The sequence below is a fragment of the Gopherus flavomarginatus genome, chromosome 2, assembly GCF_025201925.1.
Source record: "Gopherus flavomarginatus isolate rGopFla2 chromosome 2, rGopFla2.mat.asm, whole genome shotgun sequence".
NCBI classification, from domain to species: Eukaryota; Metazoa; Chordata; order Testudines; family Testudinidae; genus Gopherus; species Gopherus flavomarginatus.
In genome coordinates, this window is record NC_066618.1 from 215,116,615 (window position 1) to 215,143,352 (window position 26,738).

Genomic DNA, 26,738 nt, shown 5'->3' on the forward strand with positions numbered 1-26,738 from the left:
CTGTATGGCACAATATTATAACGAGCTCTTACAAGTCACTACATCTGTTCTGAATTTGTCCTTCTCTATGTTTAAAAAGTGTCAAGCACAGCAAGATGACCTAAACTATGATCAGACTAATTAGCAGTCTTTTATCTTTGATTAATGGACCTGAAGGCATGGTATTTAATGCCAGAGTCCTGGCGTGCTGTTCTGTAGTTGTGACACAGTTATCTTTGGACTGAACACTTGCTTCAGTATTATCTTGTCCTAGATATTATTTAGAGCTGGAGGCTCTAATATATAAATAAGTGTAGTCTATGGATATTAGCACAACAGGTCTGAATTTTACAGACCAGAACACTGAGCATTTGGTTTTATTTTTCATATCACTTTTATCTTCCATCTATCTAATGGAGAGACAGGCATAGACTGTATCATGGACCTAATCCTATTCCAGCTTAAATCCATTGCAATGCAGAAGAAATAGGTGGATGCCACTAAATTTTAAAATCACTATACAAAGAGAAACAACTTACTGTCCTTAAAAAATCTGCTTGTAAAGTTGCAAAGCTTTCCCAGCTACAAATTCAATGAATTCAGAGCTCCCTATAACTAAATCATGAGGAACTTTAATTGTGAAAGTAGGTGAAGTCAGAATATTCACATGCACCACTGTTTCATTCAGACTGGAAGAATCTGTTCCTTGGACACTTGTTGACACCTGAAATAGAATAACCTGGTTTGGTTACTGCAACCCAGTGTACTTTGTCAATTTGTTAATACCTGTTTTGCATCCTCTTACTTTTAGGATGAAAAATGAAAAGGGAGGGCCTTTTTAAACATGGGTATTTTCATCTAGTGGCTTTCTTCTAAAGTGAGCGATAGCTTTTTAGGTTCATGTCAATATACATTTTGGCAGGGTTGGCAATAATGCAGGTGTGGCAATAAGGAACTGCACCACCATGATGGAGACGTGCACATTAGTGTTTGTACAGTACTTTACTCATGCTAAGTATTGTTGCATTTAAAAAAAAAAACTTCTGTCCTCTTATTTCTTAGACACATGACAGTGAGGGGCCCAAAGTGCAAACATATAGGCATACAGGAGTTGTCCTATTAATTTCAATGGATGATTCATGTGATTAGTTACTCATGCTAGCATGTTTACAGAATCACACTTGAGCTTTGCCTCTGTATTTCTCAAAGCAGACAATTGGAAGTCAGGCTGAAAAAATGTTCAGAGGTATTGTTTGTCCTCTGTGTTCCTGTTTTTGCATTTTTCTTAAACAAAAGGCAACTGTATTATATTGAGTCTACCAGTGTGAGGGGTTGTTTTAGGATTAAAGCCCTCAGAAACTGGAATACCGTCAATTTTTTTTACATGATCAAACCATATAATACTGGGAAAAATAAGAGCCCAGTCCTGAGAGATGCTATGGAGGAAAGAGTATGTGCTAACTGTGCAGTGGTAATGGCATAGCTAATGATTCTACATAGAGTCAATGTAGAGATAACAGCAGGCTCAAAGCGGTGTTTTGCAAAGAGAGAGAAGGGTTTGTCCCTATACCAGTACAAGTTAGTATTATTTATTCTTGTTTTATCACTGTGTGAAAGAGCTCTGGTTATTTATAAGGTATTTACTGGATTATTTTTGTGTGCCAAACAACCTATGTGGTAATAAAATTCTTTACATTTTCGATACTTGGAGCTCTAATTTTGTTATATTGATCTAATAAAGATGTATGTGTTCTGTGTTACCCCTTGGCAGGGCCTCCCTTCTTCTGGAAAGGTAACCTGGGGGCAATCAAACCTGTTAGTGCCAATTTACTCCTGTCAGGCAGTGATCTAGGTTGGTCCTGTCAGTTATCTATCAAACTAAAAGGATTTAGAGTAGAATCATTTCTAATCTCTGGAGTATTAGATCATCAAGGGATTATCAAGTATACTTAAAATCAACCTTAGTAAGAGCTTGATGTTTTAAAGACCAAAAATAACACACAAAACACACACTATCCTCCCAACTTGTCCTGAGGCTTAAGTGTGAGTGAAATATAGAGCACAGACATCACTGTGCAATAGTAACTTCCCTTTGAATAACTAGTCTTTACCTTTACTATATTGAAAATGTTTTCTGGTCCGATGGTCATGTTGGATAGTTCTGACACCCACCCGAACCTTTCTTTCATTTTGCTCAACAAGTTGGAAGTGTCTTCTGTGTGACGCTGAATCACCTGGAGGATCTGCTCATACTGTTCACCCGAGACATTAACCAGCTTAACGGCTTCATCAAACTTTATGTGTAGTTCAGGGACGTTTGGACAGTCTGGTTAAAAAAACAAACAGACATCAAGCTTTATTGGAAAGCATTCATTTTTTACACTTACGTATGTGTATAAAAGTACAGATTTAGGTTCTATTTCTAGTGTGGGTTTAAAAAAAAATCCGAAGTAATTTTTGCTGAAGTATTTCAATGAGTTTGGGTTAGACACATGACACCTAGAGTCATTTACCCTTTATGGTAACTGGACACTGTGGTATGCTAAATAAAAACCTTGCTATTACTACATATAGAGATTTATGTTAGTGTATAAATTGGCTATGATTTCCTTTAATTGCCTGTAGCTCTTTATCTGTTCATTGCAAGTAAGCCTATAATACATGCTGTTAGCTTTTATTACTATTGAATTTTAAGGCTTAATTTTATTTCAGAGGAGCAATAAACATTAGTATGTAACTAGACTAATCTATTACTGAACTTGTAGATGTAAGCATAATGGTAGCTTTTTAGGTTCTGTAAACAGCTATGCTCATTGCACATGAGATTAGAATATGGCCCACAAAGTACCATTAAAAACCCCTTCAGAGAACTCTTTGTGACTATAATTTTAATTTCTGTGCTAGTAAATAAAATTGGCCCAATTCTAACATCATTAAAACTCCCAGTGAAGTCTCTCAAACTGATCAGTCACATTTGTATTTCTTGTTTCTCATTCAGTATTTTGGATTGCTATATTTTTAATTACAGAGGGGGGTGCTTATAGGCATCACTGTGGTTTTTAAGGCATCACTAGTTTGGGAGAAGATGGGGTGGGATGGCTACAGAGCAGGGCCGGCTCCAGGCACCAGTGGAGGAAGCACGTGCCTGGGGCAGCACATGCTAAGGGGTGGCATTCCGTCCATTCTTGGGGCGACACAGTCCGGGTGGCTTTTTTTTTTTCTTTCTTTTTTTCTTTTCTTGGGGCAGCAAAAATGCTAGAGCCGGCCCTGCTACATAGATACTACCCAGCAGCAGGAGTCTCTATAGCAATTCTGGCTGATGCAGTCAGAATTCCTCTAAAGTCTCCTGGAGAGCGTGCCAGAGCTCTGCCATCCTTTTACATAGTACAATGTGCCTTCTCCGTTACCACTCACCAGCTCAGCTCTGCTTTCACTTTTCACTTTCCCTTTGAGGAAATGAATCCCAAGTAAAATTACGCCTGGCCCTGTGCCAGAGCACACAGAGCATGGAACGGTTTAGAGTCACCTTGTAACCCCTCTGCAATATTGCACCCAAGCAGGGCCAATCACATATGGCCCCTTGTTTTCTCTGGAGGATGACATCTTTACCAATAAAATACATACTATCTTGGTGTGGAACATCACTTTGGAAATGAGGCAAGAGTATTAACAACTGAGTTATACTGACACTGTGTGGAATATTGGGGAAGGGGAAATGAAATCATTTGGATCAACTGTGGCTTTTGAATTCACAGTAATAGTAAATCTGCAGAAGCTTAAACTTAATTCCAAAAATATGTAGATAGGACAGTAGAAAATTATAGCACCAGTATCTGCAAAAAAGAAAGAAAGGTCACGGCTTCATCATGGACAAGGTATTATAGAAACACACTAGAAAATAACGATTTACCTCTCATCAGGTTGTCCTGACATTTCTGGCATCTCTCATGAAACTGTGGGCATCTTGATGAATTCTGACGGAGCTCCTTACACAGAGCACTCTTGTGTCCCGGTATGATCTTTGAAAATATGCCACTTTTGTCAGAATCTAGAGTGAATATACAGTATAAAATGAGCCCACTGAAGTTAGGGGCCTGTTGATATCTTCTTATTGCTGTTTCCTACTCCATTGTTTTTTTCAATAAAACTTCCAGGCCTGAATTCAAAATGAATGAGCATAAGACCAGAACAATAGTAACCAAAGCATGCTTCCCTTGAAACAGTACGTGTCACTATCATATGATCCCTTATAAAAATATACCAATTTTTTCTGCATGCAAACACTACCTATAGTGTTTTAGACTATTCCTGTAGAACATGGTTTTCAATCCGCAGGTTGTGACTTCCAAGGATGTAATTAACTAGTCAAGAGGGGTTGCAACCACTGTCCCTTTATTTACTGCTAGATAAGAGTGGGCTCACAAAACTGATTATTGTGATAATATGTGGTCAATCATATGGAAAGATTGAGAACCACTGCTGTAGAGTAATCTAGCTTTTTTTAAAATAAGGGATTTTCTTTTTAGACAAGTACTAGCATATATTTAGTTTAAATAATGATTGTTTCTCCCTTAACATTATTAAAATATAAAAAATATTTTTATATGTACTTTTGAAATTTTCATATTTTGGACTCAAGATTGTATCCATTAAAACTAAAACTCCCTTTTCTTTTTAGAGTGCTCAGGTTTCCTGATATCTGGAATATTTTTCCCTTTCTTGTCTATTTAAAGAAAAAAGCTGTCAGGGAGTTCATACCAAACTACTCATATTCATGGGCTGCAAAAGAGAGTCCATGCACTGATACTTTTCTGAGTCATGTACTTTCATTTGAAATTGCCTTTAAAAAACTAATATCTTCCATAGTTGTTTGCTCTGTGTGGCTCAAAAGATTCAACCAACAGAAGTTGGTCGAATAAATGATATTACTTCACCTACATTGTCTCTTTAAAAAACAGAAACATGCAAATGTACTTATTTTTTAGTTGGTCCCTTCAGTCTGCCAACCAATACATCATCAGATGTCATTTATTAGGCTACTTGTTGGCTTTGAGTCTGCTAAAATGGAAGTCTTTTAAGAAAAAAGGTATACATACCAAAAATGTATAATAATATATTTTTAATTATTTAAGATATTTTAAAGAACCATGACATGGTTTCAGATCATGTCCTAAAAGATCTAAACTCTTAGTGAGTAATTTTAAAAACCAATATGCTAGAGGCCAAAGCTAAAAGTTGTCCATTCCAATAATTTAGAAACATGAGTTTCGCTCTACCAGAGTGTATCATTGGATCATCTTGTCTGGTATTATGCCTCCAGTGGCGGCCTATACCTTTGATGCTTCAGAGTGAGGCAAATCAAGTCTTATAAACAAATGCTCCTGGCCAATTTATAATTGCCCGGTTCAATATGTGGCTGTTTGATACATATCCTGCACATGATGTCAGCTAACTCAGTGAGAAAGCAACTGACTAAAAGCACTCCCCAATCCACACCTTTTTGTGTTTGTTTTATAGTGCACAAAGCTACAGAAAGTTACTGAGGGCAGAGAGCAAAGCTCTCATCTTTCTCTCCGCGGTTGCTGATCAACTTTGCAACCCAAAGTTGCACTCTGTTTTTGCAAAGAATTACTGCTGCAGAAAGTTTGACTATCTCCTCTGCATGGTTATAAATGGAGTGTGGGTGGTGTCAACAGCCTGTCTTATGATGCTCTCCTCCACCCCCCACCCTTGAAAACTGTTGTCATCCCCTCAAAAACAAACAAACTTAGATGTCCTAAATGGAATTCTTCCCATTTGCTGGAGCCCTTCATGTCTTTGTTTCTTGCTGGCACATTAGATGCCTGTTACAGCTACAAGCAGGTCTCACAGCTGACTGACACATCTATTTCCTTAAATTTTGTAAGGGTTGGTGACGTGTCTTAACCTTTTAGGAGCAATGGAAGCACATCAGCACAATATGTGGTTCTTCCTGACTAATGTTGAGATCAGATTTGTCAGTCAGCCACATGAAAATCCAGATCTGCACTGAACACCCAGAAATTCCTGCAAATGCTTTGAGAATTACTGTAGGAATCAGGCTCTATGGAGACAGTAGCATAAACCCTTAACTAGCATTCTATGGACCTGGAGGATTTGGCATTCTGTCTTTTTATTTTATTATTCCAAATTTTAATTTGGCCAATAAATTTATGTTTGACCTATATCTGCTTATCCAAGAGGGCTTTCAGACCTTCACACAACATGTGTTATGCTATTTATAGCCTCAAACTGAATTGCTAGCCATTTAATAACTATTAATAACACTTGTGAAAGTTTGATGTTATTCGTACCAAAGTCTGTTTTAACTTCTTCTAACACTTGCCTTTGGCTTGTTCTGTCAAATCTCTTGTACTGTCTGTGTATTCATCAAATGCTTCAGTAATCACCTCGCTGATACCTTCAAACAGAGTCTTGCTGAAGTCAAAAAATGTCTGAAGGAAGCCTGGCATACCCCCATCTTTCTGAAAACCACTGTTTCTTATAGGCTCCTCAGAGAAAGCAGGCAGATAGTAAGGCTCAGTTAAGTCCAGATCAGACATGAAATATATTTGAAAAGATTGATCAAATTCTTTTTGCATCTGTTTGAAAAAAGCAAAGCTTTTATCAAATATTGTGCTCATATCCGATAACAGCTGGCTAAATAAATCTTCCATTTGTACTAACTGGACATCTTCTTTCTCGGGCTTTTCATTTAACTGGAGATCTTTTCCTTGATCCTCATGAAAAGTAAAAGTCAACGGAGACATTTTCCTGAAAAAATCTTCAACCTGTATATGCAAAAATACATCAACTGTCAGACAAGTTATCAGATCTTCATCCTCTTAGGGCAGCTGCTATAAAGAATTTCTTCAACTGTTTAGAGATGAAGGGAATGCATCCCTAATTAGTCAACAGGGTGTTAATATTTACACTAAATCCCCACTAAAGAGGATGCCTGTCTTTGAACCAGCTGGCCTCTAATTTATTGAGCCATTCAGTTCATGTTAATAGTTGCGACAGGGCCCCAAAATTAAATTTGGGCATCATTAACAAACTTTGGTCTTCATCTGAGAATCACCTTTGTGAGCTGCATTATAGTAATGTAGTAAATACATGTTGAACAGAAGGCAATTGTTTTCTCTCTCCTGTTCAGATATCAACAATTCTTTCCCCAAGGCCCAAACCCTCAAGTTCTTACTCTGGCTACAACAGGGTGACCAGATGTCGGCCCGATTTTATAGGGATTTTTGGGTCTTTTTCTTATATAGGCTCCTATTACCCCCCACCCCATCATGATTTTTCACACTTGCTGTCTGGTCACCCTAGGCTACAATCTTTGAGATCAGTGGATGATTGGCCCAAGAAAGAACTAAGTAAAGTCTTTGGAATTTGGCCTCAAATACGCATTGCTTCCTTGTTTTTAAATTTGTTTTTTTTTCAATATAAGCTCATCATTACAACTGCCAATGTGACGATTTCATTGAACCCATAGAGTTCACTGTGGAGATCACCAAAATAATGCCAAAGACAGCGTGATGCTACAGTGTGTGTGTATTTAAAGTAGGATACGACTCTAAAAAATTACTTTGTAAAAATGGCATGATGGGGTTTGAAGTTTGTTGTCTCTTAGTGCCTTTCAGAACAACTGTGCTCTTTTAACCAGTAAAAAATAAATAGCAAACATGCCCTCGGAGCTGAAAAGCAAACTGTGTTCTTTCTGAGTTGTGCATTATCATTAGTAACTCTGGCTCAGCTGTGGTGTATTCAGGTGACGTTAAGGTGTAATTAAAATGTATGCTTTGAGGTAAAGATTTTGCAGTTAGAATTTAGATAACAATTCTGTTGATGATGAACATTCCAAGAAAAAAATCTATCTTTTCTCTCAGAACTGTGTTGACTCTGAAGTGCTAACAGGAGTTAAAAGTAGTAAAAACCTTAACTTTGCTTCAAAAGTAGTAGACATGACATGGAATAAACACATGAAGGTGAACTGTTGTGTAGGAAGATGCAGTTTTTTAAATGGTCACTTTATTTATCATAACCACAATTTAAGATGTGTTGTTTCTCAGAAGAAAAACAAAAGTTGTGGCATTTTTCACAAATTACTGAACATCTTAATTCAGATTCTACTGTGGGTTGCACTATTATAAATCTGGAATAACTCCACTGAAGCAAATTACTCCATTATTTCAGTGGAGTCACACCTGAGTTACACCAGTGTCACAGAACAGGCTCAATGTGCAACGAACTGAAGCCAAATGAGATCTGTTCTGCCCAAGTCCATGATTCCAGATCCCAATGTCAAATTGTTTTTGATAACCCAGTACTAATGGCACATCTGCCTATTTGAGAAAACAAGATGTGCTCACTTAAAAGAGTTAGGTGAAGCAGCAACTAAAGGAAGAGTGCTTGCTGGAGGCTGACTTTCTTCTTACCTTACTTGTAAATGTTGACAAACCATGCTGGCAGGTTGTATAAAATCTCATGCAGTTACTTTCTAAACAAGTTTTACATTCATCCCAGAGATTTCTCATAGACACCTGACATTGTCTTTTTTCTTCCTCTAATTGTTCTTTTACTTCGTCCATAAGCTGCAGAGCTTCCTAATTGAGAAAAAGGTTCACAATTTGTTCACTTAATTAATTCCAGTTTTCACATTAGTGAAACAGTCATCCCAGCCCACCAGTAATTAAGTTCTCTGTTGTTATTTATGCTTTATCCTTCATCCCTAACAAAGGGCCAGATAGCCCCTCTGCCTGAATTGCACATGGAGGAGGCTAGAAACTCTGTAAAGTTCCCCTTACACAGTTTCCCTGGTGTCTTTCCCTTAGTGGCCATAGCTCATGAAACCCAGTAGATCTCTGAGATCCATTTCTATTTCAGAGGGTATGCTCAGCTGACTGACTAGGTGTGCTGAGGCCAAGGCTATGGAGAGGCCCCAGTTCAGCCCCTCATGCCTATAACGTCAAATCTTTATTTTCCCATACAGTATTCCAGAACACTCTCCCATTTAGCTAATATTCCCTTTTGTTCCATTTGTTAATACTGCATTCCTTCAGCCCAAATATTTCAGTGATTTAAGCTCCTGCTGTCTGTAAACCCATTCGTAATAAAGAAATATGGAGAAGTATTGAATTTCCCCTCTATTGGCTTTTATTGATTAAAAGCCTGGAGTGAGAGCATTTCTTCCCTTACCATTTGCCAGATGTTAGGAGCTCTTTCTGCACTGCACACGTGCATGGTACTTTCTACAGGTTTGTTCTAATTTATGCTTCATTCTACATGTGTTAGCGCACAAAGCCAAGCACTGATTAGGATAAGCACTTCAAAATGAAGCTGACACTGGAACAGAAGGGAAAGCTCTCAGCACCAGACAGGAGTTAGAGGTGGGTGGCCTCTCTCTGCCAGTGCAATGTACTTCTTAATACTTTAAATTTCCAAACAAAACTCCAGGTCCTTTGGAAGTACACATGCTCCCCTTAACTTATTTATTAGCCAGGCTTGTTCCTTTCTGGGTTCTGGCAGCAGGAGACAGTTGGCTCATTACAACAGGGACAAGGTCCTTGAAAAAGAACTTGTATACACTGTCAGAGCATACTGGGGCAGGGAGGGGGGTTAACAGCACTTATATTTATGTTATTTGTTTTATGTGTCCTCATTTGTGCTATATTTTAATGTAGTCTTGGTTGGTGGGGAAGGATTGCTTTGTAAATAAATCATGATCCTCAGAATAAACAGTGCATTGAATACTTTATACAGCACAGCACACAGTTACACTGTCAGATCATTCTCTCTGCAATTGTATTTTTTCAGTTCCACCAACAGAGACTAATGGCTGCGTTTGCTGCAGGATTCATCTCCCACAGCTACTTGAGGGACAGCCTAGATATGCACAGTCAGCTCTGAGAGGAGATAACATCGTAAAGCAATGACTGCCTTAGAGAATACATCCTTTTAAATTGTAAATTCATGACGCCCCACTTCCAATTCAGAACTCCTTATCTGGGGGTTTATAAACCTATGGAGGGAGTCCACTTTGATGTAATTGTGCCTTGTATAACAACTTGCCTATGTAACCTTTTTTGTTGTTGTTGAACTGCCCTTTTTCTAACTTCTTTTTCTTATATGTAAGAAATGTTTTGTACCATGAAAGCTCTATTAATTCTTATATATTTTCATTACTCTTGAACATGACTTGAATGAAGTAATGCTTATGGAGTGCAAATGATGCTCATCCAGTTTGGGAACTAGGCTTTGAATTGTCAGGTTTGAACTAAGGAATCCTAAACTATATAATGGTTTGGATTTTCTCATCTTGAGTATCTGAGCAAGCCAGTCACTGCTAGCAGACGGAAGTCATAGACAAATTAGGGACATAACTAAAGCTGATCAAATACTGCAAACCTAGTGCCAGCTTTGGCTCAGGAGTGTTGTGCCACATTTCATTTACCCTTTACAACCATTCACATGAATGGTGGTGTTTTTGCACAGACCTTTTGGCATAATTGTTCTTCTTATGAATGCACGTAGATCAGGGTATTGGTACATGAACAAGAATACTTGTTATGTCATTTGTTGGTCTCCTTTTTAAAATGTTTCAGTCCCCAAATCAGTGAGCAAAATGTAGTATTATGTGACATGGATTGCAAATCCCATACTATGAGTCAAAGGGAAAGTTCACAGATAGCTTATTTATAATGAATAATGCAACAAAACTTGAAAGATGTTATAATTGTCCAACAGATATTTGCACAATATTATCATTTACTATTTAGATTGCTCTAGCACCCACAGGGCCCCATTACAATTGGATCCCCATTTTGCAAACATACATATGGGAAGACCTAGTCTTCTTCCCTAAGAAATTGGCAAATATGAGAGTTAGTATTCTAAATAATATTGAAATGTAATTGTATAGGGCCAGAGCACGTCTCTTCTTGTGTTCCAGTACCAGAGAGTAAGGGGATGTAAGCAAAGGTGTGCCATACTGCTGCTTCTAGTGCTCTGGGAGTAGTAGGCTATGCAGAGTAGCGATGACCCGATCCCCCCATGCAAATGGCTGGGAAGTGGTAGAAGGGGGCAGAAATGAGCAGAGCCTTGACTCTATCTCCCCCAAGATGCTCAGTGGCGTAGCTGTGTTGCCATGTCGGGAGGCATACACTGCACCAGGCATACAGTTTAACTCCTTCCCAGAGGCATGAAGAAACCAGGAGGGAGATTATGACTTCCTGAATCACAGATTTTTCTGGGCTGCTCAATGGGGATCATAAAACTGTGCCCCTCTTACTATGGGCTATCTCTCAAAGTGATGACCTAGCCCATAATGTCTCTGATTGAGACAAGTAACAATATAAAAATGATCATATATAATTCCTTAGATTTTAATTACCATTTACAGTTACCTGATTTTCTCCACTGCTCTTCTTCAAGGTTTTCATCAGATGTGTGTGTTTATCTTCATTTCTTTCCATCATAACTTTCATCTGCTTAATGCCTACCAGAGCTTTCTTTACCTCTTCATCTACATATTTCTCACCAACTTCAGATAAAACTAAAAAAACAGACCAAATTTTAAAACGAACCAGATTTTAAAATGGGGCCTAATTGCTGTATTGCCGTAATGCACTCTGATAACAAGGATAATTAAACGGCTCTACATTTCTAAGCAGACAAAAGACTATATACGTAGCTGGGGCAAGCTGAAGTTAGTGGAGCTTAGATGATTTACACCAGCTGAGGATTTGGCGCAAAGCCTTCTGTTGATCAGATATATGCTCCTATTGTAGCTTAATGTGATCTAGTTCAGGTTAATCCTCAGCCACCTGTTTCTACTTAGCTGACATATTTATTTTTAATCCTAACTACTTCTCTTAACTTTTTTTTTTAAATATAGTTTAGAAGAATCTTAATTCAATTCCCATAAGAATATAGGGCTTTATCATGCTCCTGCTGAACATCAATGGCAAAATGACCATTGACTTCAGTGGCAACTCAGTTTGGCCCATGTTTTGAAAACAAAAATCATGCTATCATGCTTGAGACATAATCTGCATTTGTTCCCTGTACAGAAATCCCACCGACATCAATGGGAACTGCAGAAACCAAGTGAAGTATATGTCGCATATGAAATTATAAAATGCACTTTCATACATTATTCTTTTCTCTTTTCATATCTTTCTTTCCCCTCACTTTTAGTCTGATATATGTATGTTTCTTTGCCCCAGTCTGGTTTATATGTTCATAATCGGTCCTTTTTGTAGTAAGCGGCAAAATAAAAACACTTCCAAAATGCACTATAGATGCTTTTAAACCAAGGTATTTTTACCATTTTAATAACTTTTAACAGCAAAAGGGTCCAGCATATTGTTCTAGAAAACTTGCAAAAATGTGTTTAAACAAATTAAAATAATCCAAACCCTGTTGAATTCAATTTAGTTTTCAGCTTTTACTCCAGTAATTTAAGAAAGTAATTTAAAAAAATTATACCTGGAAAATAAGAAATAAAAAGGAAAAATGAGCTACCTTCAGTGATCCCTTGTATAAATAGTTTCAATTTTTATGGACCCCTTAAAATGGGAATTTATAATGAATATGCTTTGTGGGTGCTTTATTTCAGCATCACCAGAAACCACCAATGTCACACATCTTAAGGCCCCACACTTGCAATTGGATCTGCACTGGCAGACTTTTGTGCAGAACCCTATCGACTTCAGTGGGACTCCGTGTGGGAGCAAAGGCCGTCCCATGCAGATCTAATTGCAGAAATGGGCCCAGGAGCTTTCAATCCATACTTAATAGTAAAAGAATACGTACTTTTCAGGTGTTCCCATGGATTGATTTCCTCCTCCTTTATAGGTGCACACTGATGGCCCCTCAGCCATAACAGGTATATCAGAAATAGCCAACACAACTTCATGTTCTCTCTGCATAAGGAATAGAATAATTAATACAAGTTAAATGTAAAACATTAGAGACCCATCATGCAAATGCTTACTATCAAGTGTAGTGCTTATTACCGTGAGGAGTAGTTCCATTGGCTTCAGTGGGGCTACTCATATTAGTAAGTGTGAGTCCTAAGATTCTGTAATACGAGTACTATAATACAAGAGGCTGATCCTGCTCCCATGGAATCTGAAAATTTTGCCACTGAAGTCAATGGGCCCAATTCAGGCAACCCATTTCTGTCAAAAATGCCCTTTTTGCTCCTTGTGCTCCATGAAATTACCCAAATAAACATTCTGACGCTCTTTTCTGGCACATCTCAAAACTGGCCCTTTTTCACTCAATACAAATACAGTAGCTGTAGATCTTGTACAGCACCAATACTAGACTTCAAATGAGTACTCAGAATTATGCCTAAATAAAAGCAGCAGCAATGTCTGTGAAAATTCTGACACTATTTCCAAACTTATTAAATAATGTTAAAAATGTGATAAAAGCCCAACGTCTTGAATATTTTTTCTCTTTTATATAATACACATCTGAATGTTTTAATTAATTAAAACACATTAGTACGGATCTCTCTTTCTACAGCAGGCTGGATTCTGATCACACTTGAACTAGTGTAAATCCATTGAGTCAACTGTAAAGTGGTGTAACTGAAATCAGAATCAGATCCCTTGTTTTTTATATTAGTTTATTATAGAGTATAGTAAATTTTATTCAGCTCACTCTTACTTTCTTCCAATTCACAAAAAATCTTAAATACTGACACCACAATGAATCATTTTTACTCATTTTAGTTACTAGTTCAGTAATATAAATGTATTTCTACTATATACACATGCCATATTACAAAAGAAAATCTTCCAGGCTATTACTTCTTTCTTCATCTCCAAAAAAGTAGTTCTTTTGTAACCTAAATGTATTTGCCACTGTCATTCAAAATCATGCTAACTGTGTTGAAAGTAAAGAATAGATGTGGCAAGAAATTGGGAAATGAATTAATTATATGAATCAAAAATTCATCAATGAACTGAAACTTATTTCTGTGCAGTAAGTTATGGAAAAATAATTTCATTTACTTTAGTTCCCCTTCATACACAGCTATAGCATAGAGGGGTTTATTTTGTAGTTACAAGTTCTCATTTAATCAAATGAAAGACAATACTTACACTTCTCTTTTTAAGACAATACACCCTTTCAAAAGCAAGAGTAATGATATCAGTTACAAGTTTACATATAAATTAAAGTATGGTTATGACATGGATTCACTTTTATATTTCCATCAATAGCAGATGAGCAATAACTTTGCAAAGAAGTGCAAACTAGTTAACCAAATGAATCTAGAAAATAGCATATATTTACCACTAATACTGAAATATCTCCTTTGTAAAAATTGTTCCCAGCGTCAAGAAGGAATCAGACTGTGTTCTGATCTAATTTTCATGTGTGTCAGGGATTTTGCATGTTCTACTTATCTGATGACAAGGTACTTAATCCTATTAATGAGACATTTTGTGATTAGGCTATAGGATTTCCCTCTGTTTCAGATTTAAGACTTGCCCATGCTTACAAGCAAAAATAAACACTAGAGGGAGTGTTGGACATAACATGGATTTTCTATTTCCCCTTATCTAGTGACCCTAGTATTTTTGACCAGTGGCTTCTTGAATTGTTTCCTTTTTAAGTCAGAAAAGATCTACAGCTTGTGGTAGAGGATATCTGAGTGAATTTATTAAAATTACTTTAGCTAAAAATGATTTCTACCTTTAGTTATTTTAAAATACCTTCATTTTCATGTGCTAGAAAAATATCCAATAAGACAACAACAAAAAAACGGCAAATAAAATTCAGGAATCAAGAGAACTCCTGATCCAAATACATATGAGAATGGTCTGATAGGACATAAACACTTTTTATCATTTTGTACATTGTTACATCTCTGTGTTTATACTTGCATGATTTTTAATTACTATGCAAATTAACACATGCGAAAGATTTGCAGAATCTTAGGTACATATGTTGCTAAATATTGAAATCAAATATTTAAGTTAACTAATAGCATCTATATGATGTGTTACTGTCGATATATATTCCACATTGTGATGTGCAAGTGCAATTCCCCACTGAAGTCAAAGTGGAGGAGAGAAGTGGGGAATCCATTAAAATACACAAAATGTAAAAAGTTCACGTACTGTAATCACATTTTAAAATGTCCTGAATATGTTTTTACCTCAGAAGCCATAACAACTAAATGCCGTGAATGAAGGCCAAGATCAAACATAATCGACACTATTTAGGGAGGTGGCTTTTTGTTTGTTTGTTTGTGTTTTTAAACACATATTTGTACTGGAATCTGCATCCAGATCTACATTGCATCTGGGCCAAAAGTTTCTAGAGATTTTCAGTCCCTCCGTTTCTGGATGCCTCACTTGAGACATTTTAGCCTGATTTTCAGAAATATTGAACACCTGTGACTGCAATCGAAGTCTGTGGGAACTGCAGGTGTTCAAGTACTCTGAAAAGCAAGTGTTTTAAGTTGAACAGCCAAATATTCAAACTTCGTGAATTGCTGGTGTAGTCTGAAAATTTTGGCCTTGGTATATGTTAAATGTTGACCCACTGACAGCAGCATCCATGCTGAATTATTGATCATTTGGTATTCTGCTATCAGTCAGGAAACATGCCTTTCCAGAGGTCCAGGACTTTTGAGTTCTTGGTGGTGTGGTATCTGGCATATCACAGAGAACTCGAGGGAATTAACCAAATACCACAGGATTCACTACTACACATATCCTGTACCCCTGCCTCTTGTGAGAGTTCTGGGTAAGGACCCACAGCCAGCCTGTCTGCTTGGATCAAGTACTGTGTTAGGATTTGGCACTCATTGCATCTCCTCCCTTCAATGTCTGTAAAAGCTATACTCACATAGGCAGAGAGTCTGGACGCTTTAGGGCTTGGCTACACTTGAAACTCCAAAGCCCAGTGCTGCAGGTACTCCACCTCCCCGTGGGGATTAGCTTACGGTGCTGGAAGCCGCGCTCTCAGGGCACTGTTTACACTGGCGCTTTACAGCGCTGTAACTTGCTGCACTCAGTGGGGTGTTTTTTCACACCCCGAGTGAGAAAGTTGCCGTGCTGTAAAGCACCAGTGTAGCCAAGGCCTAGTGAAGATTTATTGGCCCGACACCCTGAACAGGATCCTTATCAGGGAAGATTTTTCTCTCTTTTAAATTTTTTTCCCTTTAAAAATGACTAAATCCCCTCTCTTTTTCACTTTTTTATTTTCAGTTTGTTCATATGGTAAGTCTAGTGCTGGCCAGTCAAAAACCAATCGACTATCTAGAGAGAAACATATTCCATTCAGTCAAAAATGGTCAATAGTTACAAGCTTTGTGTGGGGAAACCATGGCAAGTTGGGAGGAAGGAATCCACTTCCATGTTGCAGGGACAGTAAAGAGCTGCAGTGCCTCTTTCTTCTGAGCCTACACATAGAAGTTTGAGGACATTGGGTCCACTAGTTGCTCATTCACAATAGAACTTCTTGGCAAAAGCCCTGTTTAGGGCTGGTGCTAAGCACTCCTCTGAGACATTCAGAGTTATGGCCCCACAAGGATATCTATAACAGGACTTTTTTGGTGCTGAAACCCTTGTCTAGTGCAGAGTTCCTTCTGCACGTCTTCCTTTGAAGAGTCAACATCACACGTTATCCATACATTATAGTACCCTGGATGTTACATCTCCTTAGAAATTACACAAATTTTACTGAGAAATGTTTATGTTTTACTAACCCAATATGTAGTCTAAACACAAATGGAGATTAGTTTCATGTTTTTCATTTTCTGTGAGGAAAATAAAATTTGGCCTTTGGCTTTTTTATTATTTACAACTACATAATGGCAAACTGATGGTCTAAGCAGCCAAGGGATCTCTAGAGAGAAATTCAGCTGACTGGGAAAAGAAAAAAAATCAGTTAATTTAGCAAAGTATAGGATGGCAAGTTAAGATGAAACAGGAAATAAAGAAATATTGGCATGGATATTGGCAAGTGTTAATATTAGATCATTTGGAAAAATCAAATATTTTATTAGAGTTAATCTAAAGCAGGGGTCCCTTTTTCTTTCGGAGCCCCCCGCCAACATGCTATAAGAACTCCAGGGCCCAGTGGTGGCGGGGGGGGGAAGGGTCCTTGGGGCTTCAACCACAGAGTGCGGGTGCTGGGACTCCGGGACTCTGAAGTGGGAGTGCTGAATTCTGAAGCCCACAGATAGTGGGGATGCTGGGACTCCGGGCTTCAGCCCTGCTGCGGTGCCACCAGGGCTCTGGGCTTCAGCCCCGTGGTTCCGGCTTCAGCCCCATGGGGAGTGCCGGTTTGAGACTTTAGCCCCTGTGGGAGTGCCTGGGCTTGGGGCTCCCTGCGGCTCCATTCCTGGTTTCAGCCCCATGGAGGCGCCAGGCTTCTGCCATGGGACCCTGTGGTCCCCTGGAACCAGTTCATAGCCCCCAAGGGGCTGCGGAGAACCACTGGTTGAGAACCTGGTTGAGAACCATTGATCTAAAGAACTAAGTTTTGGATTGAGAAGACTCCAAAGGACTCATCATTTCACACTTGAGAAAGTCCTGTTATTAATGTGCAGTCCTCCTAATCTCAAAGCAGCACTCTTGAGTTTTAACTTTACAAACTTTACACAAATTTCATCAGCAAGTTTCATATTTGGGATGGCTTAACTTTACTTTCTTAACACTTCAGATTCAATCTGCCCTGTCCTATTATGAACATTTCAAACCTTTCCGAACTTGGGCTGACAAATCTTCTATGTGTTGCTTACAGTTTGCAGTGGTCTTTCTCGTAATACAGTACACTTGACTTTGGACAATATATTCATCCACAACATATCATTTTTTCCACACTATTTTACTACCCTGTTCAGTTTTTACATTGCATTGAATGCATTACATCTATAACAAGAAAATTTCTGTAACATCCTAAAACTCAGCCCACATTTTTGCTACTATTAATCATTGAATGATTCTGAAACACTTATTCATGCCTCTAGGCCCATTGGGGCTATTTGTATGAGTAAAGGATTGCAGGGTTGGGCTGTTTTTCATAGTCTTAAATCCCACTAATGCTATATTTTATCAAAATAAATATGTTATAATTAGGGCTGGTCAAAACATTTCAAATGAAACATTTTCCTGTTTGAAAATGGGGTTTCAGCTAAATTGAAATTTTCCACAAGACAGGATTGATTTGGGGGGAATTTTATGTTCAGAAAGTTCAAATGAAATATTTCACTTCAGGGTTGGTAGGCATTAATCTCTGTAAGCCTGAGCTACCATAGTGCTTCACGGGAGTTGTAGCTCTGAGTTCCTTGTGCCCTCATTCTGCACTATGGGCCCTGCTCCCTAGCCAGATAACAATTCCCATTGTGCACCACAGTTTATCCCTGTTATTGATCCATTAGATTTAATAATCTAAATCTGTTAAGATTATTTCAACTTTTTGCCTTGACTCGGACCAAAACAGATGTTGAAATATAGGAATTTCCTGCAGTATTGAGTCATTATAAGTTTCTTTCATTTATATTGTATGAACATAATTTGTTCATAGTATAGAAGAGTTGCTTTCATACCAGACATCTTCAAACTCCTACTTGGGATTGCATACTGGTCTAAACACCAAGTCTGGAATATCTATACTCTCTTAACTAGGCAGTGTCAATCTAGTCTCTCAGGATCAATAAATTAAGTGCTATATAATTACATTAAAGATCCCAAGGTTCTTTTAAGAAATAGATCCTGATCCTGCAAAAACTTACATATATGTGTAACCTTAATCATGTGACTTGAATTGAAGCTAAAGCCAATGGAATGTCAAGGGGCACACTCATGTGCTTAAGGTTAAGAACATGTGAATGTTTTTGCAGGGTTGGAGCCTTAATGGGTTTTTTGTGTACAATGAGTAGTAAACTTTCAAACAGTTTGTGAGCCCTCTAGTGGCCCTCTCTGTCATCTGTGTTTCAGAAGCTACCAGAACCCTGCCAGAGGAGCAGCGTATATATGTTGCTAGACCCTGAATATTATATATATTTAGCAAACATGGTTATTTGGACCCCACTGTGCCCAGGGGGCTTCCTTCACACTAGGTATAATGTGTAAAGAGCAAAAGACACAAGAAGTTTTGCCAGGGTCTCTGGCTAAAATTTCTCCTTCGCACACTAACGTGTACAATGATGTGTACAGGTGGGTTGCTGTATTTCATTGTGACAGATTTCTATTAGGTAAAGTGCTTTGCAGCCATTCAGACTGGAAATTGATATATAAATAGGAGTATAAATATAATTCAAATTTAAGATCAAAGTTTCTTACCTTAGAACTGACAGTCTGTTAGGAGACATCCTCTAGATTTCAAGTATCTAAAGGGGAAGGGGAAGGGGGGGAAATCTATCACTCCCCTGATGAATTCTTTTTTTTAAGCCACCTAGGGCTTTGGCATAATACTCTAAATACCAGTCCCAGCCATAAATGCTATTCACAAATGTATGGAAATCTCTTGTCAGCATCTTCCACAAAGCTGTTACACAGAAAAAGGGAGCCATTGTCTCCTAAAGCATTAGCAAAATGCTGCATTATGCTTATTGAATGGAGAAAGACAAATGTATTAGGTAAAGGAGTTTAAAAACATTAAAGAGTATTATAAACACCTGAAAAGTGATACAATATGTAGCTGAAATCTGAAAGTATACTTTGGTGTCTTCAAAAATTGTGTCTGGAATATCAGCTAACTGTTGAACTTGGAAAAATACCATTACAAATGTTATGTTATCAACAGGAGAGATCAAAGCCAGTGCAAGGATAACAAAATGAGTTAGGAACTATTTATTCCAAACCTATGAGGCAAGTCTGCATAGAGCAGTTATACAAATAGATTTCAGGAAGCATTTAATATGAAAATGCTAAAGTTTTCAACCAGATGTTTTGTGAGAGTTTAGTTTCAAGCTTCCCTAGGATAGTTAAAACAAAGAAGTTTTATTACATGCAGTCATGTAATAAATCAGCTTTGGGGATGACACTGAAAGGGACAGGTTAGAATGAAACCATGTTGCATGCTCATCTGCTTCACTAACACATGTATTCTGCATTCAGCTCAATATCAGCTACTCCTGGAATTGCTGCTTATTGGAAACAACCCTGGTGTTTAATGAACTGAAGATGAGTGAATTAGTGCCTGATCCTGTGAGGTAGTGAGCACTTCCTGATAGGTGCTGCTAATTGCACTCAGCTGCTTGAGATGTAGTTGGGAGCACTCAGTACTTTGTAGGATCAGGCCTTAATAACAATCAATGAAGACCACTGGAAATTACTTTTAAAAAGTCTTTGGCTAGACTCTTGGGTACTTGCTTCTGTTGAACTCAGGGTGAAACCTGTTCTAGTGCCTGAGGGAGAGGATGCACAAAGAGGGATGTGTAAAGATAAAGTTTCCTCAATATGTTCAATAAGAAGACAATCACAACTCCATACTTCGTTGTGAAAGGAAATGGAGTTGTTTCAGGAAGCAGAGCTGGAATGCAGCCTGAAGCTGAACTTTCCCCCTATTCATTAAAATATTAGCTAAAGTTTCTAAAGAGTTTCACTGCAAATTAGAATTAATGATTTTATGCATCTAGAAGTTCTTGTCCAATTACCATCTTGTATGTTTTTACAGCTGTCTCTTATATACATGCTATGCTACTCATAACATCTGTTTCTTAGTACCAAAAGAGGTTCTATGATAGAAATATTGGCTTGAGTGATCAGGAGGAGGTGGGGGAGATGAATCCTCTAAGCAAGAGGGAGAAAAAGAAACACAAAGGAAGACAGAGAGAGAGAAGGAGACAAAAGAAGCAAAAAAAAAAGGAAATGAGAAAGAGAGGGTGGAGTCCACAAAGCACCAGAATTTAAAAGGAAATCATTTTTAAGGATGAACAGGCTATGCAGTTATACAATGTACAAGTACATTGCCATGTCACCTACAAATAAGAAATAATTCATCCAAACAACAAAAAATTGATCAACATGTGCATAAAAACCTGAGTAAGTGTGTAACCTTTGTGGTTCCTCACCCATCTTCCCCATCTAACTTTACTTCTTGGGTCACATCTTTAGTCAGATAGTAAATTTTTTAGACCTTGGTGTTTGTTTGTGCTCTAAATTGCCCAGCACACTTTTGGACACTGTAAAATAAAAAATAATAATTATAAATCTTCAACACAGAGGCTGCACAACTCTGTTTTTTCCTGCACAAATTTGTCAAGCCAACTATCAGATCTGTGCATGCAAAAATTCTGGTTTACAGGGGTATAGATAAGTTCTGAATATACAAACTGCAGCACAAGTTAGGTCACAAATCAGTGTGTTTTACATGTCCCTTGCTGTTTCTGATCCACATAGGATGTGAGACAGTTACAGCCCCTAGCTATAGTCTGGCTGTTTAGCTCAAGCTGTAGAAATGAATGCTTATTGCTCTAGAGATCCCCTGTTCAATTTCCAGAGTGAACTAAGATAGCAACTGTCACATGTAAATCAGAAGCCTGATGAAAACTTGGATCAATGTGTTACATTCATAAAATGTAGAAGAAAACTCTTGTGTGAGGCATAAATTAATAGAATTTAAAATTAGACTTGAACACTTTTAAAATCTGGTTTAGTTGTTCTTTGGTATTAAGTTACATTCAGAATTTTGGGACAGCTACATAAACTGGTGTCTAGTGCAACATTAGACATTTTCAGTTCTAGGCAGGTGGCCAATGGCCAGTAGGGATTACAGATACCAATATTATTTTTTCTTTTGTTTTATTCACATAACTTACTACAAAGAAAAAACCCTGTTGAATGATTCACATCCAGCCATTGGTGAACACAGCTAGTCTGTGTGACTGTATGTTTTTATATTGTTGCTCTAGTCCCTTCCCCTTTGTCTGTTTTACCCACTTGTAGTATTGAATCTTAAACTAGGTCAAACTCTTCAGGGCAAGAACTATGAGCTAGATTCACCCCTGGACAGGCACAAAGGCCACTGGAGGGGCAGAGAGGAGGAAGGTTGTATCTCCTTTATTCTGCTCCTGCCTAGCACAGGTTAGGGCATTCTTCAGGGCTGCTCTAGCTTGTGTCCCTCCCTAGCCTTTATGAACCATTGCAGGAATGCAGAATCAGCACCATGTGAGATTGCCCTGGCCACTCATCCCCTTGCAAGGGCCACTGGTAGGAGCAGGAATGCAGAGCCAGCAGAGCTACCTCTGTGCCTCCTGTAGATGGCCACCTGCATACAGATTAGACTGTCCTGCAGCCGCTTTTTTCTATGAATAAGCTTGTTCAAAAGGGCCATACTGCAGAGATAAATTTCCCTATGTGACTTAGGTTATGTTTGCACTATGGACCTTATAGTGGCACAGCCACGGTCAGGTCTCTTGTGTAGCCTCTCAAACCCACCCCCAACGAGTGACAGTAGCTATGTCGGTGAAACTTTTGTTGATCAGAGGGGAGCTTTTTTTCACGCCCTCTGGTCAATAAAAGTTTTATGGACAAAAGTGCTAGTGTAGACATAGCCTTAGTATCTATTTGTACAGTAACTAGTATGATGAGCCCCCCAGTCCAGCTGGGATTTCTGGATGCTGCTGTAATACAAATAATAATACAATTCACATAGATTCATGAGTATTTTCAAGTTTTACCCCAGTCAATAGCCCACCTTTGCTATGGCCCACAGCTTCCTCCCTTCCCCTATAAGGCTGGGAAATTGTAAAATCCTACTTGGACTTTTCTGAATTTCACATAGGAAAAGTTCACCAGCATCAGAGTGAAAACAGCTTATGGCTGCAAAATGACTTGATTTCTCACAAATACTCAAAAGCGAGTTTCTGCAATGTTTTGCTAACAATGAGGATATTGTTGTACAACCCTGCCAGTGTCTCTTGTTTGTATGATTCTGCTGCTACTTTTCACAGCCAGGGATTGGAGCATGAACTGAAGCCCTGTGGATGAAACCATGTGGCAGAGCTGGGGGTCAGTGTCTGAAATGCTGAGGCTGGAGATGGGTGTTGGCGCCCAAAGCCCTGTGGCTGAAGCCTGGTCTGCACGGCCAGGCTCCCTAAGTCCTGCCACTGGAGCCGGCCTCCCAACCACCCCAGGGCGGAAGCCCCCCTACCCCCCCATATGTAAAGAAGAGGACTCACCTTGCTCCTGCAGCATTGTGCCCCACCTGTCTCCAGGGGCGGTGCAGGGCTGCACCTCCAGTAGCAACAGAGAGAGAGGTGGGGGGGGGGCAATGCTTTGCCCTGCCCCCGTTCCCTCACCATTGATACAAGAGATTTTGCTTTTACCTGTTCTGAAAAACCTTGCAGCACCTAGGACAGAGATATGCGGGGGGGGGGGGGGGGGAAACTAGTGTGGGGTTTAAAAACATTGTGAAAATCACCTCTCCAAATTTGCATAACAATGGTGGTGACAGTATCATAATGCTTTAGCTTAGAATTATAGAATTATAGCTTTAGATAAGTAATAATTCATGATCATTTATAGTGAAAAATCCAAAATGGCCACTGCAATAATTCTCTATTAGAAACATCAAAATGAAGGACACAGACTAAATTGACTAATAACAGATAAGAGATAGGGGTGAAATAGAGTTCAACAAGCATGACGCAACTTCCTCTCCAAAATGCCTGAAGAGTGGAGCTAGGAGGAGGATTTATGCTAATAGCTAGAAGGAGGATCAAGACAGGATTAGGGTCTTTACTAATAAATTCAAGTTGATTGGCTGAGCTGGTATAATTAGGCAGGGAGGATCTATGCTGATTTCTGAGCTTGAAAAGCAACCAATCAGAGAAGGCTAGGGACTGAATATAAGGCTGACAACCAGCAGGCTGGTGTTTGGGTGTGAGCTGAGGAGAAGGAAGAAGTAGAAGATTAGAGAAGATAGCAACAGCAGCTGAAGAAACAGCAGCAGATCTGAGACAGCAACAGCAGTTTATGTGGACAGGACAGAAGGACGGACCCTGGACGGTTCAAAGGGAGTGTAAGTCTGATTTTCTGTCTATTTTAAAAGACTGTCTGGGGTGCTTGTAAATAAAGCTGGATGCTTCTGAGTGATATTCACCCCATCCCATTCTGTGACCGTTTGATCACTGCTCACGAATGGTTATGTAAAATTGTACTGTCTTTTCCATATACAAACTTGTAATATATGTGTATGTATATATATGTGTGTGTGTGTGTAGAGAGTCTCTGTTTGGTAGATGGTAACAAGCGCAATATTATGTATCAGCATTGTAGTAGGGTTTGTAAACGTATATATGCAGGATCTCCATGTGCCTTAAGTATCACATTGTAACTGTTATATGATTTGTGTATGTTACATGTTCTGTGTAGTTTGTGTCTTTATACATTAAAGCAGCGCAATAAAATAATCTCTAAATAAGAATTCATAGTGTTTTACTATCTTATGTGTTATAATGTATTCCCTCTTGCTTTATTGAATGCATTGTAACTGCTTACTTCCTTTAAATAAATGATACTTTATTTTCAAAGAATTACTGCTTGAATATCAGTCCTTTGAGTGGAGGGTTTTATGTGTCCTCCCATGGGTTAGTAGGATTAGCCAGCTCTGTGAGTTGGAGACAAACCCCCTGATAAAATCCTGGTGCATCCTTGAGCATGCACCACCACCTTATTACCTATTTGGGCAGAATAAATTGATTATCAATTTATGATAATAGGCAAGCCGGTACTGGAATGCCTTGGGTCCAAATTTTGGGGTACCATCATGGCCCAAGAGGCTGCTGTGGCTGCAGGAAAACCCCCTGGTGGTTGCATGCGGCCATGGTGGCCGCATTTGAGAAACACTGAGATAGACAATGAGCCAGATCCTTAGCTGGTGTAAACTAGCATAGGCTATTGATTTCAGTGACAGAGTATTGATCTGGACTAACTAAAGACAAATGTGTATACACATATAATTTTCTCCATGTCTAGCTTTAGGAAACCAAACACAGTGCCAAGCAGTTTGGGGCACTGCTGAACACACAACTGGGCAGCAAATGGAATTAACAATAATGAAAAGCAGTACTTCCTCAAAGAAAATAGCATACAAAAAGCCACTAGTATCCATCAGTCAAATTCCTTTTGCTTTGAACACAGTTGTCATGAAAATCATGCATTTCAAACCACATGACGCCACACTGGGCTATTTAATTTGAATAGTGTGCTTCTAACACTTTGCAGAGACCAAATATCATCAACAAGGAGAAAAAGTAAATGAGAACATTCAAAATAATAGACTCTATTTAAGCAAAGTGCTTAACAATAGCCAGGAGAGTAATTCCATCGAAATCAGTGGTCTTAAATGCTTTGCTGGATCAGGGCTTAAAAAATGAACACATATGGCTGTTAACTGTGCTGAATACAATACAAAAGCGAGGGGAGGAAGAGAGTCTGTTTTCCTATCTACGAGCCTGTTACAAATCCCACTGAAGTCAACAGAAAGATTCCCATTGACTGTAAAGGGCATTGGATCAGACTGTAGGTTATATAAAACTTCTATCAGAATCAGTGAGAGTACGATGACAATGTCGGTGAGTTTGGAGTAAATAGACCCATGTATTTATGACAACAATCAGAGCTACTCACAAAAGACTAGTAATAGCATCTTCATGAAATTTAAATCTGCAAAAACTTGAGTAGATAAACATATCCACAGGGCATATCCTTTCACCTTTATAGTCCCATTAAAGTTAATGGGGACAACTAAAGTTAGTTACAGGTGAGAAGGATGTGGCTTATAGTTGGTGAAATGTTACTTTTTCCATTTTGCCTCCAATCCACCTTATCTTTCTATAGTGAATAATGAAGTAATCTGGTCCTTTTTTCCTTAGGGCATGTCTACACTACAAACCTCTGCTGACACAAGTTACATCATCATGAAGCCGGTACAGTTAGTATATTGCTTATGCACATGCCTCCCTGGCTCCTTGCACCAGTACTGCATGTACTCACTAGGAATGCTTGTTTCAATGCACAATGTTGCCTACCAGGAGTAGGTATCTCAGTATGCAACTCGCCACCATCCAGCACATTGTCTTTTGGGAAGTTTTGGCCGTGCATGGTGAGGCAGAAATGAATCGTGTGGGGGTGACTGGGACTGTGGGATCAAGTTCCCATCATGCAGCTTTCTCCACCCCACAGTCCCATCTCTATCTCATAATTTTATGCCTATTTCAAAAATCCCACAAACCTGTGTGGGACTTGTTACTGTCTGCCATCTCTGACAGCAGTACAGAGCCTGCACAGCTCTTCACTATCATCATGAGCATTGCAAGCACTGAACTCACTATCTTCCAGTATTTGCAGAGCCGCAAGAAGAGCCGGGAGGAACATGACAACTTCCTGGAAGTCAGATTGCCGTGGGACATAGCAAGAACTAATTCAAGATTGTTGGTGGTGTTCATGGAGCAGCTGCAAACAGATTGAGAAAAGAGCGCTGATGGGTGGGATCACAATTCAGGCTTGGGATGATGAGCAGCGGCTAAGAACTTTCGGATGCACAAGGCCACATTCCTGGATCTGCATGCTGAGCTTGCCCCAGCCCTCCAGTGCAGGGACACCAGAATGAGAGCTGCACTGATAGTGGAGAAGCAAGTGGTGAGCATACTGTGAAAACTTGCTGGCTTGGATTGCTACTGGTCAATGGTAAATCATTTTGGAGTTTGAAAATCCACAGTGGGGGCCATTGTCATGCAAGTGTGCAGTGCCATTAGTCAT

General features: G+C 38.9%; 1 protein-coding gene across 1 annotated transcript; it reads right to left on the reverse strand.

Annotated features, from left to right (window-relative positions):
• Nucleotides 1-523: 523 nt before the first annotated feature.
• CLUL1 (clusterin like 1) lies at nt 524-23,413 on the reverse strand. Its single transcript, XM_050939228.1, is given in 10 exon segments — nt 524-703; nt 2,091-2,305; nt 3,890-4,027; nt 6,344-6,788; nt 8,436-8,603; nt 11,403-11,551; nt 12,814-12,923; nt 23,156-23,241; nt 23,244-23,351; nt 23,354-23,413. Coding segments are annotated over 10 exon segments (1,659 nt in total).
• Nucleotides 23,414-26,738: the final 3,325 nt, after the last annotated feature.